This window comes from Coloeus monedula (genome assembly GCF_965178545.1).
Source record: "Coloeus monedula genome assembly, chromosome: 5".
Lineage (NCBI taxonomy): Eukaryota > Metazoa > Chordata > Aves > Passeriformes > Corvidae > Coloeus > Coloeus monedula.
Window position 1 is genome coordinate 73,333,939 of NC_138785.1, and position 12,842 is coordinate 73,346,780.

The window sequence follows — 12,842 nt, forward strand, 5'->3', positions numbered from 1 at the left end:
GCTGGTTTTACTGGTGCCACTGGGGTTATTGGTGTCGCCGGTTTCACTGGTGTCTGCCACTGCTGTCATTGATGTCACAGGCGTCACAGGCGTCACAGGTGTCACAGGTGTCGCTGCTGTCACTGCTGCCGCTGCTGTCGCTGCTGCCACAGGTGTCGCTACTGTCACTGCTGTCACTGCTGTCGCTGATGTCACAGGTGTCGCTGCTGTCGCTGCTGTCACAGATGTCGCAGATGCCACTGCTGTCACAGATGTCACAAGTGTCGCTGCTGTCACAGATGTCACAAGTGTCGCTGCTGTCACAGATGTCACTGCTGTCACTGCTGTCGCTGCTGTCGCTGCTGTCACAGATGTCACAGATGTCACTGCTGTCACTGCTGTCGCTGCTGTCGCTGCTGTCACAGATGTCGCTGCTGTCGCTGCTGTCGCTGCTGTCACAGATGTCACAGGTGTCGCTGCTGTCGCTGCTGTCGCTGCTGTCGCTGCTGTCACTGCTGTCACTGCTGTCGCTGCTGTCGCTGCTGTCACAGATGTCACAGATGTCGCTGCTGTCGCTGCTGTCGCTGCTGTCGCTGCTGTCACAGATGTCACTGCTGTCACTGCTGTCGCTGCTGTCGCTGCTGTCACAGATGTCACAGATGTCGCTGCTGTCGCCGCTGTCGCCGCTGTCGCGACCCGGCCCCCCCGCCCTCCCCCTTCCGTGGGCGTGTCCCTCTGACCCCGCCCCGTGGGCGTGGCCTTTGCCCGCGGGGGTGGGCGGGGCCCTGAGGGGGCCGGGCCGTCACGTGGCGGCGCGGCGCCCCCTGGCGGCGCTCCTTTGTCCGCGCGCGGGGCGGGGCGGCGGGGGGCGTGGCCTGGCGGGCGGGGCCGCGCGGGATTGGCGGGGCGGGGCGGGGCGGGGCGGGGCGGGGCGGGGCGTGCCGCGGCGGCGCGCGCTGATTGGCTGCGGGGCGGGGCGGGCCGGGCGGGGCGGGGGTCGGTAACGGGCCGGGCCCGGGTTCGGGTCCGGGCGGGGGGCGCTGAGCGGGGCCGCTCCGTTGCCCGGGGCCCCCCCCGCGCCCCCATGGACCCCGACGTGGACTACGAGCGCCCCAACGTCGAGACCATCAAGTGCGTCGTGGTGGGCGACAACGCGGTGGGCAAGACGCGGCTGATCTGCGCCCGCGCCTGCAACGCCACGCTGAGCCAGTACCGGCTGCTGGCCACGCACGTGCCCACCGTGTGGGCCATCGACCAGTACCGCGTCTGCCAGGAGGTGAGGGCGGGGGACACCGCCGGCCACCGCCGGACAGCGGGCGGGGGACAGCGGGAGGGGGGTTACCGGGGGACACCGGGCACCGGACATCGCCAGGCACTGAGGGGCATCGGGGCGGGGGAGGGACAATAGAGGGTACCCGGTACCAGAAGGGACACCGAGGGGGGCCCCGGGAGGGGGTAGCGGGACCACACCAGGGTGGTACTGGTGGTACCGGGCAGGGCGGTCGGTGATGGTGCCGTTCCCGGTGTCACCCCCGGTGCCGGCAGGTGCTGGAGCGCTCCCGGGATGTGGTGGACGAGGTCAGCGTCTCCCTGCGCCTCTGGGACACCTTCGGGGACCACCACAAGGACCGGCGCTTCGCCTATGGCAGGTGGGACCGCGACCCGCTACCGGAACCCCACCCCCTACCACCATCACCCTGACCCCCGCCACCGGCACCCCCGAGACCCCCAAACCCCATCACCGGCAGCCCAGCCCAGCCCCCACCACCAGCACCCAGACCCCAAGCCCTGCCCATCCCGGGACGTGTGGAGCCAAAGGAGCCCCTTGGGCTCCTGCCAGCGCCCAGAGAGCAGCTCTGGCACCCCAAACCCTCGGGGAGGGGCGGGGCTGCCCCCATTCCCGGCCGGGGACGGCTTTGGGGGCACCCTGACACTGCACCCCCCGAAGCCCCCGCCCCGAGCAGGCACCCCGGCTGCTCGTGGCCCCTCCGGAGCTGTCGTGGGGGGCGGCCCCGGGGGGGGGCTGTTGTGGTGCGGGAAACTTCCCCGGGGGCGCTGGCCTGGCCGCAGGAGGGGCCCCCCAGACCTCCCCTGGCCCCCCGGTTGTAAACAGCCGGTCCCCGTGGCCGCCAGCACGTCCGGGCTCTTATCGCCGCCGCCCCGCGCCAGCCCCGCGGCACCTCTAATCTCCCCGCGGCACGGCGGGGGCCCCGCCAGTGGGGACACCCCAGCAATGGGGGGGCAGGGGGGGCCGGATCCCCATGGCCCGCGGTGGCCCCGGGGCTGGCCGGAGGCCCCGGGGGGGCCGGTGGCGGCTATCTTGGTCTGGGACACGGGCCCGGCTCCAGCGGCGCCTCCCGGTCACGTCCCGTCCCGGCACGGACTAAAAACAACCCGGGCCCGGGGCCACGCGGCTGCTCCGGGGACTTGGGGGTGCTGGCACCCACCGTGTGTCCCCTGGCACCCCCACCATGTCCCCTGGCACCTCACACCCCCTGAGCCAGGGCTGGGGTGGCAGTGGCCGCCCCACGGTGGGCGCAGGGGTAGCGGGCATGGTCTGTCCCTGGTGCTGGGGACTGGCACCCGCCCAGCCGACCCCGCCCTGGGTCCATGGGTCACCCTGGCCATGGGCATCCTGGGGGTCTGGGGGGCTCCTGGGAGTCCATGGGGCTCGCATAGTCAGGTGCTTGTGAAGCTCCCCGGGGGTCTCTGGTGCTCCCATGACCGTGGGACTCTGGGAGTTGTGGGGCTCCTGGGGGTCTGGGGGCTCTCAGGGTGTCGTGGGAGGTAGTGACAGGCATCCTGGGACCGGGCTGGGACCCGGGTGCCACCTGAGCAGGGCGTGTTTGGGGACACGGGGTGACAGCGGGGTGGCACCAGGGCAGCGCTGCCCTCCCGCTCCTGCTGCTCCCCCCAGGTCGGACGTGGTGGTGCTCTGCTTCTCGCTGGCGAACCCCAACTCGCTGCGGCACGTGAAGACCATGTGGTACCCCGAGATCAAGCACTTCTGCCCCCGCACCCCCATCGTGCTGGTGGGCTGCCAGCTGGACCTGCGCTACGCCGACCTGGACGCCGTCAACCGTGCGCGCCGGCCGCTGGCCAAGTGAGCCCCCAGAATGTCACCTCCCAGCCCCACAGCGACAGGGACACCCCAATGTGTCATCACCAGGACCACCCCAGTCCCATGAGAATGGGGACCCCTCCCTCTGCTGCTCTGGGGACCCCCAGTTTTGCCACACGAGGTTAGGGTGTGTCATCCCAGCCCCCGTGACCCTGCAGGATGGGGGCCCCTCATGGGTCAGGGTCCTCTGACAGCACTTGTGGGGTAGAGCCTCTGCCCCTCCAGTACTCCTGGGTTGGGGTCTCCCCTCCAGGCCCCCCTGGCACCCCCACAATAAGGAGGGGCCACTCTTGCAGCACCCCCTGGGATGGGGATGAGACCTCCCAGCATCCTTGGAATCAGGAGGGGCTGCCCTGGGCACCCTCCTCAGCCCCTCCCCAGCTCCCCACCCTGTCCATGCCCCCTCAGGCCCATCAAACCCTCGGACATCCTGCCGCCGGAGCGGGGGCACGAGGTGGCCCAGGAGCTGGGGGTGCCGTACTACGAGACCAGCGTGGTGGCCCAGTTCGGGGTCAAGGACGTGTTCGACAACGCCATCCGCGCCGCGCTCGTGTCCCGCCGCCACCTGCAGTTCTGGAAGTCCCACCTGCGCAAGATGCAGCGCCCGCTGCTGCAGGCGCCCTTCCTGCCCCCCAAGCCCCCCCCGCCCCTCATCCAGGTGCCCGACGCTCCCCCCGGCCTGGGGGGGGGCCCGGCTGCGCTGTTCCAGGCCCCGCTCTGTGCCGACGTCGTCTTCCAACTGCAGGGCGGCCACTGCGTCTTTGCCCACCGCGTCTACCTGGCCACCGCCTGCTCCCGTTTCTACGACCTCTTCACGCTGGAGGGGCCACCCGAGACCCTCAGTGAGGGGGACGGGGGAACCCGTGACCTGTCATCGTGGGGCCGCGGCTTCCTGAGCCTGCGCTGGGAGCTGGTGGCCGACCCGGTGGCGGGGCGGGAGCGGCGGATGGCGGTGGTGGCCATGGACCGGGGCGTGCGGCCGGAGCCGCTCCGCGCCGTGCTGGAATATTTGTACACGGGGAAGCTGGAGCGGCCCCACGGGGACCTGCGCCAGGTGGGCGCCGTGGCTGAGCTGCTGGAGGTGTTCGACCTGCGCATGATGGTGGCCAACGAGCTCAACCAGGAGAGCTTCATGAACCAGGAGATCACCAAGGCCTTCCATGTGCGCCGCGCCAACCGCGTCAAGGAGTGCCTGGCCAAGGGCGTCTTCGCAGGTACGGGGGGTGCGGGGATGGGGGGCTGTGGGGATAGGGAGGTCACCACTGTCCCCTCCAGATGGTGTCCCCTTCTCATGGTGCCAGTGTAGGCACAGGGCTACGGTCACCCTGAGGCCCTCCCACCACTGAGGTCTTTGGGGTCTGGGGTCCCGGAGTCAGTCATGGGTGTGCTGCTGGGGTGGAATGACAGTTCTGGGCTGGGGTGGGCAAGGGGTGTCCAAGGGTTGTTTGTCCCTGTGGCAGTGGTGGCCGAGGGGTGGCTGTCCCTGGTCTGCAGTGGCCGAGGGGTGGCTGCCCCTGGGCTGAGGTGGCCGAGGGGTATCTGAGGGGTGGCTGTCCCCCCCTGAGCTGTCTCCTGACCCCAGACGTGGTGTTCCGTGTGGACGACGGGGTGGTGCCGGCACACAAGCCGCTGCTCATCGCCGGCTGCGACTGGATGAGGGCCATGTTCCGGGGGGGCTTCCGTGAGAGCTACGCCGATGAGGTGGGGGCCGGGGGGGACCTGTGGCTCTGTGGGGCAGGGTGGGCATCTTTGGTTGGGGTCTGGGGGCTGCTCGGACCCCCTGGACCAGGGACATGTGGATCTTGCTTCCCTCTTGCTGAGGAGAAAGTGGGGAGCTGTGCTGGGTCGGGGGGCTATTCCAGGGCTGGGCGTGCTGTGCCAGCTCAGGCACTGCCAGGAGGGGTCCCCCCTCCCCTCAACCCCCTCGGGGGGTGGCTCTGAGCCTCCCCCCCCCTAAACCCCCCGATCCCACAGGTGTCCCTGCCCGGCACCAACTGCGCCTGCCTCCGAGCCGTCCTCGACTTCCTCTACACGGGGGTCTTCACCCCCACGCCCGAGCTGGACGCCATGGAGCTGCTCATCCTCACGGACCGGCTGTGCCTGCCGCGGCTGCAGGCGCTCACCGGTGAGACCCCCCCCCACCTCTCCCCGCACCCCCCCCGGTACCGCGGCCCCCCTTCCGTGGCCCCTGACGTCACCTGCCAATATCCTGCCGGTGCCTCGGGGACCGATCGATCGTCCCCGTGTGTCATTCGCTGTCCTTATGTAAGGGCGGTGGGGGGAGGGCGTGCCGGCTCGGTCCCCGCTGTGTGACCCCTCCTGGCCCCCCCGTGTCCCCCCGCCCCATCCCAGAGCAATACGCTGTGGACGAGCTGCTCCGAGCCTTCATGCAGCGCGTGGAGATCGACGAGCAGGTCATCATCTACCTGGAGATGACGCAGGTACGGGGGGAGGGAGGGGTGGAAGGCACGGAGACCCCCGGGGGGGGGGGGGGGGGGAAGGAAACACAGAGACCCCCAGGTGATGGGGTGACACCCTCCCCACCAAATCCCCCTCCCCAAATTCCCCTCCCCAGTTCCACAACGCCCGGCAATTGGCCGCGTGGTGCCTGCACTACATCTGCACCAACTACAACCGCGTGTGCCGCCGCTTCCCTCGAGAGATGAAGTTCATGTCCCCAGGTACGGGGCTGGCGAGGGGCACGGGGGCCACGGGGAGGGCGTCCCCGCTGTGCCGTGACCGCCGGGATGTCCCCGCAGAGAACCAGGCGCACTTCGAGCGGCACCGCTGGCCCCCGGTGTGGTACCTGAAGGAGGAGGATCTGTACCTGCGCTCCAAGAAGGAGCGGGAGCGCGAGGAGCAGCTGCAGCGCAAGCAGCACCCCCGCAGCAAGTGGTGCTTCTGGCGGCCCTCGCCCCCCGTGTCCTGAGCGGGGGGCTCGGGGAGGGGACCCCCGCGTGGGGCTGGGGGGCTCGGGAGGGCTGGGAGTCCCTATGCTGAGCAAGGGGTTCGGCCTCAGGATCCCCACGCTGGGCTGGGGGTCCCTGTGGTGAGTGGGGGGGTTTGGGGCTGGGGGGCTTGGCTGGGCTGGGGGTCCCTGTGCTGGGCTGAAGGTTCCTGTGCTGAGTGGGGGGGCTCAGGCTTGGGGCTCCCATTATGAGCCCTGGGACCCCCACACTTGACCGGGGGGCTCAGCTGGGCTGGGGGTCCTTGTGTTGAGTGAGGGGCTTGGGCCTGGGACTTTTATAAAGGGCTGGGGGGCTCGGCTGGGCTGAGGGTCCCCGTGTTGAGTGGGGGGCTCAGGTCCAGGGCTCCCATACAGGGCTGGGGGTCCATGTGCTGGGCTGAGGGGCTCAGGCTCAGGACCCCCACCCTCAACCCCAGGGATCCCACACTGAAACGGAGGGGGTGGACCCTGCGACCCCCACCCTGGGCTGCTTCACTCGGCCCTGGGACCCCGCCACTATTGAGCCAGGGGGCTTGGCCAGGGTGGGGGTCCCCCAAGGGCTTGTTTACCCCCCACCCCGGCTGTTTACAGGCTCTGCCGTATCGCAGCCCCCCCGTCCCACCGTGCCTTGGACGTGCGGGGGGGCCGTGCTGAGCCCCCTCCCCCCCGGCAGGGCCGCCCCGCCCCGGCCAACGCTGGTGCTACCTCTGACCGAGCAGTATTTGGGGCTGGGGGTGCGCAGGGAGCGGGGGCTCTGCCGCTCCTCCTTTCTTTTTTTGGGGGGGTCCCCACCCCCGTAGGGCTCTCTGGTGCTGTATTTTCTCCCCCCGTGGGGTGGGGGGAGGGCCAAGCTGTGAGCAGGGTGGGGTGGATGGGGGAGTGGGCGCGGGGTGGGTGTCCCTGGGTGCTTGTGTGGCTGCGAGAGCCCCCGGCTCATCTCTGTGCCTTGGACGGGCCCCCCGGCCCCGGGCTGTGTCCTGGGGGGGATCATTGTCCCTGTCCCGGGGGTGTGACAATGCCCCTGTCCCCGGGCTGTGTCCCCCACCCCCTCACCCGGAGTAAGGGGGGGGGCACCGTCCCCGCCCCCGGGCTCAACTGCACAACCGTTTTTACACTTTTTTACCCCAGGAGCACAGCAGCCCCTCCCCTCCCCCGCCCCTCCCCGGCCTCGGGCCCCCCCCCCCCCCCCACTTCAGCAGCGGCTGTTTTAACCTTTAATAAAGCCTTTTGTAACTGAGCCTGACTCTGCTGGGCCCCCCCAACACGTGAGACCTCCCCCCAGGAAGGAGCGACGGGGGGGGGGGGCTTCATTCGGGTGTATTTATTGGGGGGGGTACAGAGCACATGGGGGTGGGGGGACCTCACACACTGGGGGGGACACGAGTGGGACATACAGGGTGGGGGGGTCACTTATGGATGGGGCAGATCCCCGGCACGGCAGGAGGGGCTGGGGGCTTCCCCCCCACTCAGGGCCTGTCCCAGGCTGAGCCCCCGCTGTAGCTCCAGGACTGGGCCCCCCATTTCCTCCCCGCTCCCCCCAGCCTCGCAGGGCCCTGGGAGCAGAGCCTGGGGTCACCTCAGCTCCCACGGGGGGGTTTGGGGGGGTCAGGGGCAGTTGGGGGGGGGCTGGAGGGGACCTGGGGATGTCCCTGGGGTCCCGCTGCAGCTGCTGCTGATGTTTCCAGCCCCAGAGCACAGCTGGGGCCTCAAACATCTGGCCAGTGGCCATGGGACTGCAGCGTCCCACCGGGATTTGGGATCCTGCGGAGGGTTGGGATGCAGGATCCTCAAGGTCCCCGTGTCCCGCCCGGCTTCCCTCCCCCTTTTTCCCCCTTCCCGGTACCCGCGGCCGGCGGGTGTTGCATCCCGGGACGCTGGGCCGGGCCCGGGGCTCTCCCGGCCGGAGCAGCAGGTAGCACAGGTTCCCCGGGATCCTCCCGTCTGAGCCGGGTCTGTTCCCAGCCACGCCGCCCTCCGGGAAGGGTGGGAGGCCACGGGAGGATCCCGGAGCCGGCGGGAGCCATGGGAGGATCCTGGGGGTGGTGGAGCTGGAGCAGCTCCCAGCCCTCGGGAGGGCTTTGGGCAGGGGAGAATCCCGGCCGGGCTCCCCCCGCACATCCCCACGGAGCTCCAGGGGGGGGTCTGTGCTCACCCCTCGCCCACGGCCGCGCTGCCGGAGCATCCCGGCGTTCCCGGTGTTCCCGACATTCCCGGAGCTCCCGGCTCAGGCTGGCCCGTAGCAGAGGATCTCGCTCAGGTCGTAGCCGGTGACAGCGAAGGTGTCCCCGGCGGGGTCACAGAAGCGAGCGCCACAAACCTGCGTGTCTGTCACGCACTCGGCGTGGCAGTGCTGGATCTGCGGCGGGAGCGGATCCGTAGGGAATGCCGAGATTCCTACGGCAGCCACAGCTCCAAGGGCCACATCCCTGGCCCACGTGCCCGGTCCCCACGGAGCAGCCGTGGCTCCGAGTGCCAGGTCCGTGTCCCAAGCCCGGACTCACCTCGATGCCATCAGTGTCCGGGTCCCTGCTGAGCTGCCAGACGTGGACGAAGGAATCCTCTGCGCCCGACAGCAGCTGCCAGGGGAGCAGAGCGACCGTGGGGACACCACGGAGGTGGCAGTGCCGTGGGGCAGGGTGGGACACTGGGGTGGGACATTGGGGTGGGATTTCAGGGTGGGATGTCAGGTGGGATGTCAGGGTGGGATGCAGGTTGGGATATTGGGCAGGATGTCAGCGTGGGATGCTCGGTGTGATTCCAGGTGTGATTCCAGGTGTGACACCGGGTGGGACACCCCGTCCCCTCCGTACCTTTCCGGTGAGCGGTGCCAGGTCCAGCGCGTAGATCCAGCGGGCGTGGGCGCTCACCTGGGCACGGATCTGCCCCGACCCCGCTTCCCACAGCCGGATCTGCCCGTTCCCATAGCCCGCGGCCACGATCCCGTTCCACAGCCTCACCGAGGAGCAGGTGCAGCTGGACACAGGGGAATGTGTCACCTCCTCTAGGGCGTCCCCCCCTCGTGTCCGACACCCTGCGGGACCCCCGGGGCTCACCCAGATCCCGGGATCTTCCCGAGCAGGGTGAACTCCTCCCCAGTGCTCCACAGGCAGAGGGTCCCGGAGTCATCGGCTGTCACCAAGTCCCCAGCCCCATCCTGTGGGGAGAGATGGCTCAGGGGCATCACCGGGCAGTGTCCCCAGCTCTGGGATGGCACCTGGCACTGCCCTGGCTGCGGGGCTGCCCCAAGGGCACCAGGACAAGCTGGAACAGCTCCCGAAGCGCTGACGGATCCCGGCCGGAGCGGGGCCGGGAGTACCCGCGGGCGGCTCCGCCGGAACACGCCCGTGTTTGCCCACGTTGCCACGCCGAGGGTGGATTTCGAGGAAGAATCAGGGCACCCCTCCCTCTGCGAGGATTCCCGGCCGCTCCCAGCCCTGGGAATCTCGCCGGGGCAGCCCTGGGAACCCTCGGCACTCACGGAGCAAAGTCCAGGGGGGTGTGTGAGGGGATGGGGACGGCGGCTGTGGGAGGTGACACAAGAGCTCCGTGTCCCCGCGGTGACACGGCAGCTCGGGAACGGGTTCTGGGGGATGAATTCCTTGGGGATCCCAGAGCAAGGAAAGTTCAGTGACTCATCAGGGAAAGTGCTGAGTGGGAGGAAAGGGCTGGTGAGTCTGCAGGGACCTGCCCTGTGAGCTCCCAGTGCCTCAGGAGGTTCCAGGAGAGATGGGAGGAACTTGGGATAAGGGATGGAGTGACAGGGCAAGGGGGAATGGCTTCTCACTGGAGAAGGGGAGATTTAGATGGGATATTGGGAAGAAATTCGTCCCTGTGAGGGAGGTGAGGCCCTGGCACAGGGTGCCCAGAGCAGCTGTGGCTGCCCCTGGATCCTTGGAAGTGTCCAAGGCCAGGCTGGACGGGGCTTGGAGCAGCCTGGGCTAGTGGGAGGTGTCCCTGCCCATGGCAGGGGGTGGAATCAATGGGATTTAGGGTCCCCCACCCTCCCACCATACCGGGGCCTGGCCCTGCTCGGCCGCGATGTCGGTGATGGGATCCCGGTGCTGCTCCAGCATCTCGCTCAGCGTTACGTTGGTCCCTTTTGGGGGGATGTCAAACACCAGCACGGCCCCGGAGGACGTCCCTGTGGGGTCAGGGGGTCAACAGAGCTGGGCCACCCCAGGGCCACTGCCCTCCCCACGGCCCGGGCCTGGCTCACCCACGCAGACGAAGCGGCCGCCGGCTGCGGCGATGCCTCGGGCGAACACGGAATGTGCTGGAAAGGAATGGGTTTGTGCCACCCATGGGCAGGGACTGACCCCCGTGACAGGAACTGGGGGTCACACCCCAACCCTGGCACAGGTTTGGGCCTGTCATGACAAGATAGCGAGGTGCCGGTGTCCAGGGAACGGAGCTGGGAAGGGGCTGGAGCGGCTGAGGGAGCTGGGAAAGGGTCTGGAGCTGCAGGAAAGGCTGAGGGAGCTGGGAAGGGGCTGGAGCTGCAGGAGAGGCTGAGGGAGCTGGGAAAGGGGCTCAGGCTGGAGCAAAGGAGGCTCAGGGGGGACCTTGTGGCTCTGCACAAGTCCCTGACAGGAGGGGGCAGCCGGGGGGGTCGGGCTCTGCTCGCAGGGAACAGGGACAGGAGGAGAGGGAACGGCCTCAGGCTGGGCCAGGTGTTGGGATATTGGGAAAATTCCTCCTGGGAAGGGCTGTCCAGCCCTGGCAGTGGTGGAATCCCCGTCCCTGCAGGGATTTAACATCCATGTGGATGTGGCACTTGGGGACATGGGTCAGTGGTGGCCTGAGCAGTGCTGGGGGGGGTTCAGGGGTCTCTGGGGGATTCAGGGATTCACCTGCCGGGTGCTCTGGGACATGCAGTGCGTGCCAGAAGACCATGGTGGAGCCGTCAGATTCGTACATCTGGGATGGAGGGACAGGGTGGGACACTCTGGGGGGTGACAGGGGGGCAGCAGGACCCCCAGGAGTCCCCAAGCCCCGCAGGCCTCACCTGGACCCCGCGCTGGGACGTGAGCACCAGCAGCACCCGGGATGGGAGCTCGCACCACGCGGCCTGGGAGGGACGGAGTGGGGCGGGAGTGGGGGGCACGGGCAGGACCCCACAGCCCCCTCCTGGGGCAGGACTCCCAAAACCTTCCTGCTGGAGGCCTCCAACTCCCGCTCCTGTGGCCCACACAAACCCTTCCCCTGAAGCCCCCCCCAAAACCCCCTCGTGAAGCCTCCCAAATCCTCCACCTGGAGCCCTCCCAAAACCTTCCTCCTAGGGCAGGATCCCCCCTCATCCTCCTCCCGGAACAGCCCCCCCAAACCCTCCTCTTGGGGCAGGACCCCCTGCCCCCCCCACCCCAGCCGTGTCTGACGTTCCCACAGGGGGGTCCCCCCTGGCCTCGGGGACCCCCCCAGTGTCCCACAAACCCCTCAGGGGGCTCCTTCGCCCTCCCCACCGTCTGGGCACTGCAGGGTCCCGGGGCTGCCCCCGCCCTGTTTCGGTGACAGGAGGGTGACAGAGCTGTGACACGGCCCCACCAGAGCCAGAGCCGTGCCAGGGCCGTGCCAGGGCCGTGTCCCACCCCCTGCCCGGTGCCAGGAAGAGCCAGACGAAGCTTTCCCTGTGCTCCCTGTCCCTCACCTGGGTGAGCAGGGGGGTGCTGAGGGCCGAGCCCCCTCCCCGGGCCTGCAGCTGCCGGGGTGGCCCCTCGTTGCCCAGCAGGCTGAGGCTGGTGCCGTGCACGGTGCCGAAGGCCGGGGGCCGGGCAGGAGGGCACAACACGGCCAGGTTGTTGTACAGGGCCGAGCTGCTGCTCCGCAGGGCCAGGCTCCGCTCCCGGCGGTACGGCCTGAGGGGGAGCACAGCGAGCCGGGGCTGCCGTGGGTCCAGAGGGGGAGTGGGGCAGATTCAAGAGGGGCCAGGGGCGCTGATGTGGGGCTAGTGATGCATCCAGACGCGGAGGGGTAGATCCAGGGAGCCGGGGGAAGCTCCAAGGCGGTCCGGAGAGCTCCAGGGGGCGGGGGGCAGATCCGCCCCCCTCCTCTCCCAAGGGCCCCCCCGGCCCACGGCCCAAGGTTCTCCCCCAGGGACCCCACTCCAGCCCCACCTCCCCGACCCCTTCCGGAGCCCCCCGGCCTGCCCGCCCCACCCTTCCCGCCCCTTTTTCCCCCCCCCAGTCCCCCCAGTGCCCCCCAATTTCCCCTTTCCCCCTCCCCGCTCACCCGGTGCTCGCCGCCGCCATGGAGACGCGTCGCGGCGTGATGACGTCACGGAGGACGGCGCGCGGTGATTACGTCACGTTGCCGTGGAGTCCGGGACGCCGAAGGGGCGGGATGGCCGAGGTGGGACTGGGAGAACTGGGCGGGACTGGGGGAACTGGGAGGTGGCAGAGCGGGGCCAAGGGGGCCGGTGTTGGCTGGGAGGAGCTGGGTTATACTGGGATATACTGGGGTATACCGGGGTATACTGGAGTGAGCTGGGGGGCCGTTCTGGGGCGGGTTGGGGTGTACTGGGCTATACTGGGGTGTACTGGGATGAGCTGGGGGGCCGTTCTGGGGCGGGTTGGGGTGTACTGGGCTATACTGGGGTGTACTGGGATGAGCTGGGGGGCCGTTCTGGGGCGGGTTGGGATGCACTGGGCTATACTGGGGTGTACTGGGATGAGCTGGGGGGCCGTTCTGGGGCGGGTTGGCGTGTACTGGGGTGTACTGGGATGAGCTGGGGGGCCGTTCTGGGGCGGGTTGGGGTGTACTGGGCTATACTGGGGTGTACTGGGATGAGCTGGGGGGCCG

General features: G+C 69.3%; 2 protein-coding genes across 2 annotated transcripts; one reads left to right on the forward strand and one right to left on the reverse strand.

Annotated features, from left to right (window-relative positions):
- The first annotated feature begins 981 nt into the window (after positions 1–981).
- LOC309573515 (rho-related BTB domain-containing protein 2-like) lies at positions 982–6,121 on the forward strand. Its single transcript, XM_082282543.1, has 9 exons — positions 982–1,255; positions 1,525–1,628; positions 2,897–3,082; positions 3,509–4,314; positions 4,683–4,801; positions 5,075–5,225; positions 5,453–5,541; positions 5,676–5,781; positions 5,860–6,121. Exons 1-9 carry the CDS (start codon positions 1,064–1,066, stop codon positions 6,027–6,029), a joined length of 1,923 nt encoding a protein of 640 aa, XP_082138669.1. The 5' UTR covers positions 982–1,063; the 3' UTR covers positions 6,030–6,121.
- A 2,150-nt stretch (positions 6,122–8,271) lies between these two features.
- On the reverse strand, positions 8,272–12,314 carry WDR54 (WD repeat domain 54; the record flags this gene model as incomplete). Its single annotated transcript, XM_082282014.1, has 10 exons — positions 8,272–8,403; positions 8,549–8,623; positions 8,858–9,020; positions 9,101–9,201; positions 10,061–10,188; positions 10,264–10,320; positions 10,898–10,964; positions 11,053–11,115; positions 11,692–11,925; positions 12,273–12,314. Coding segments are annotated over 10 exons (1,062 nt in total), but the record flags the coding sequence as incomplete, so codon positions are not given.
- Positions 12,315–12,842: the final 528 nt, after the last annotated feature.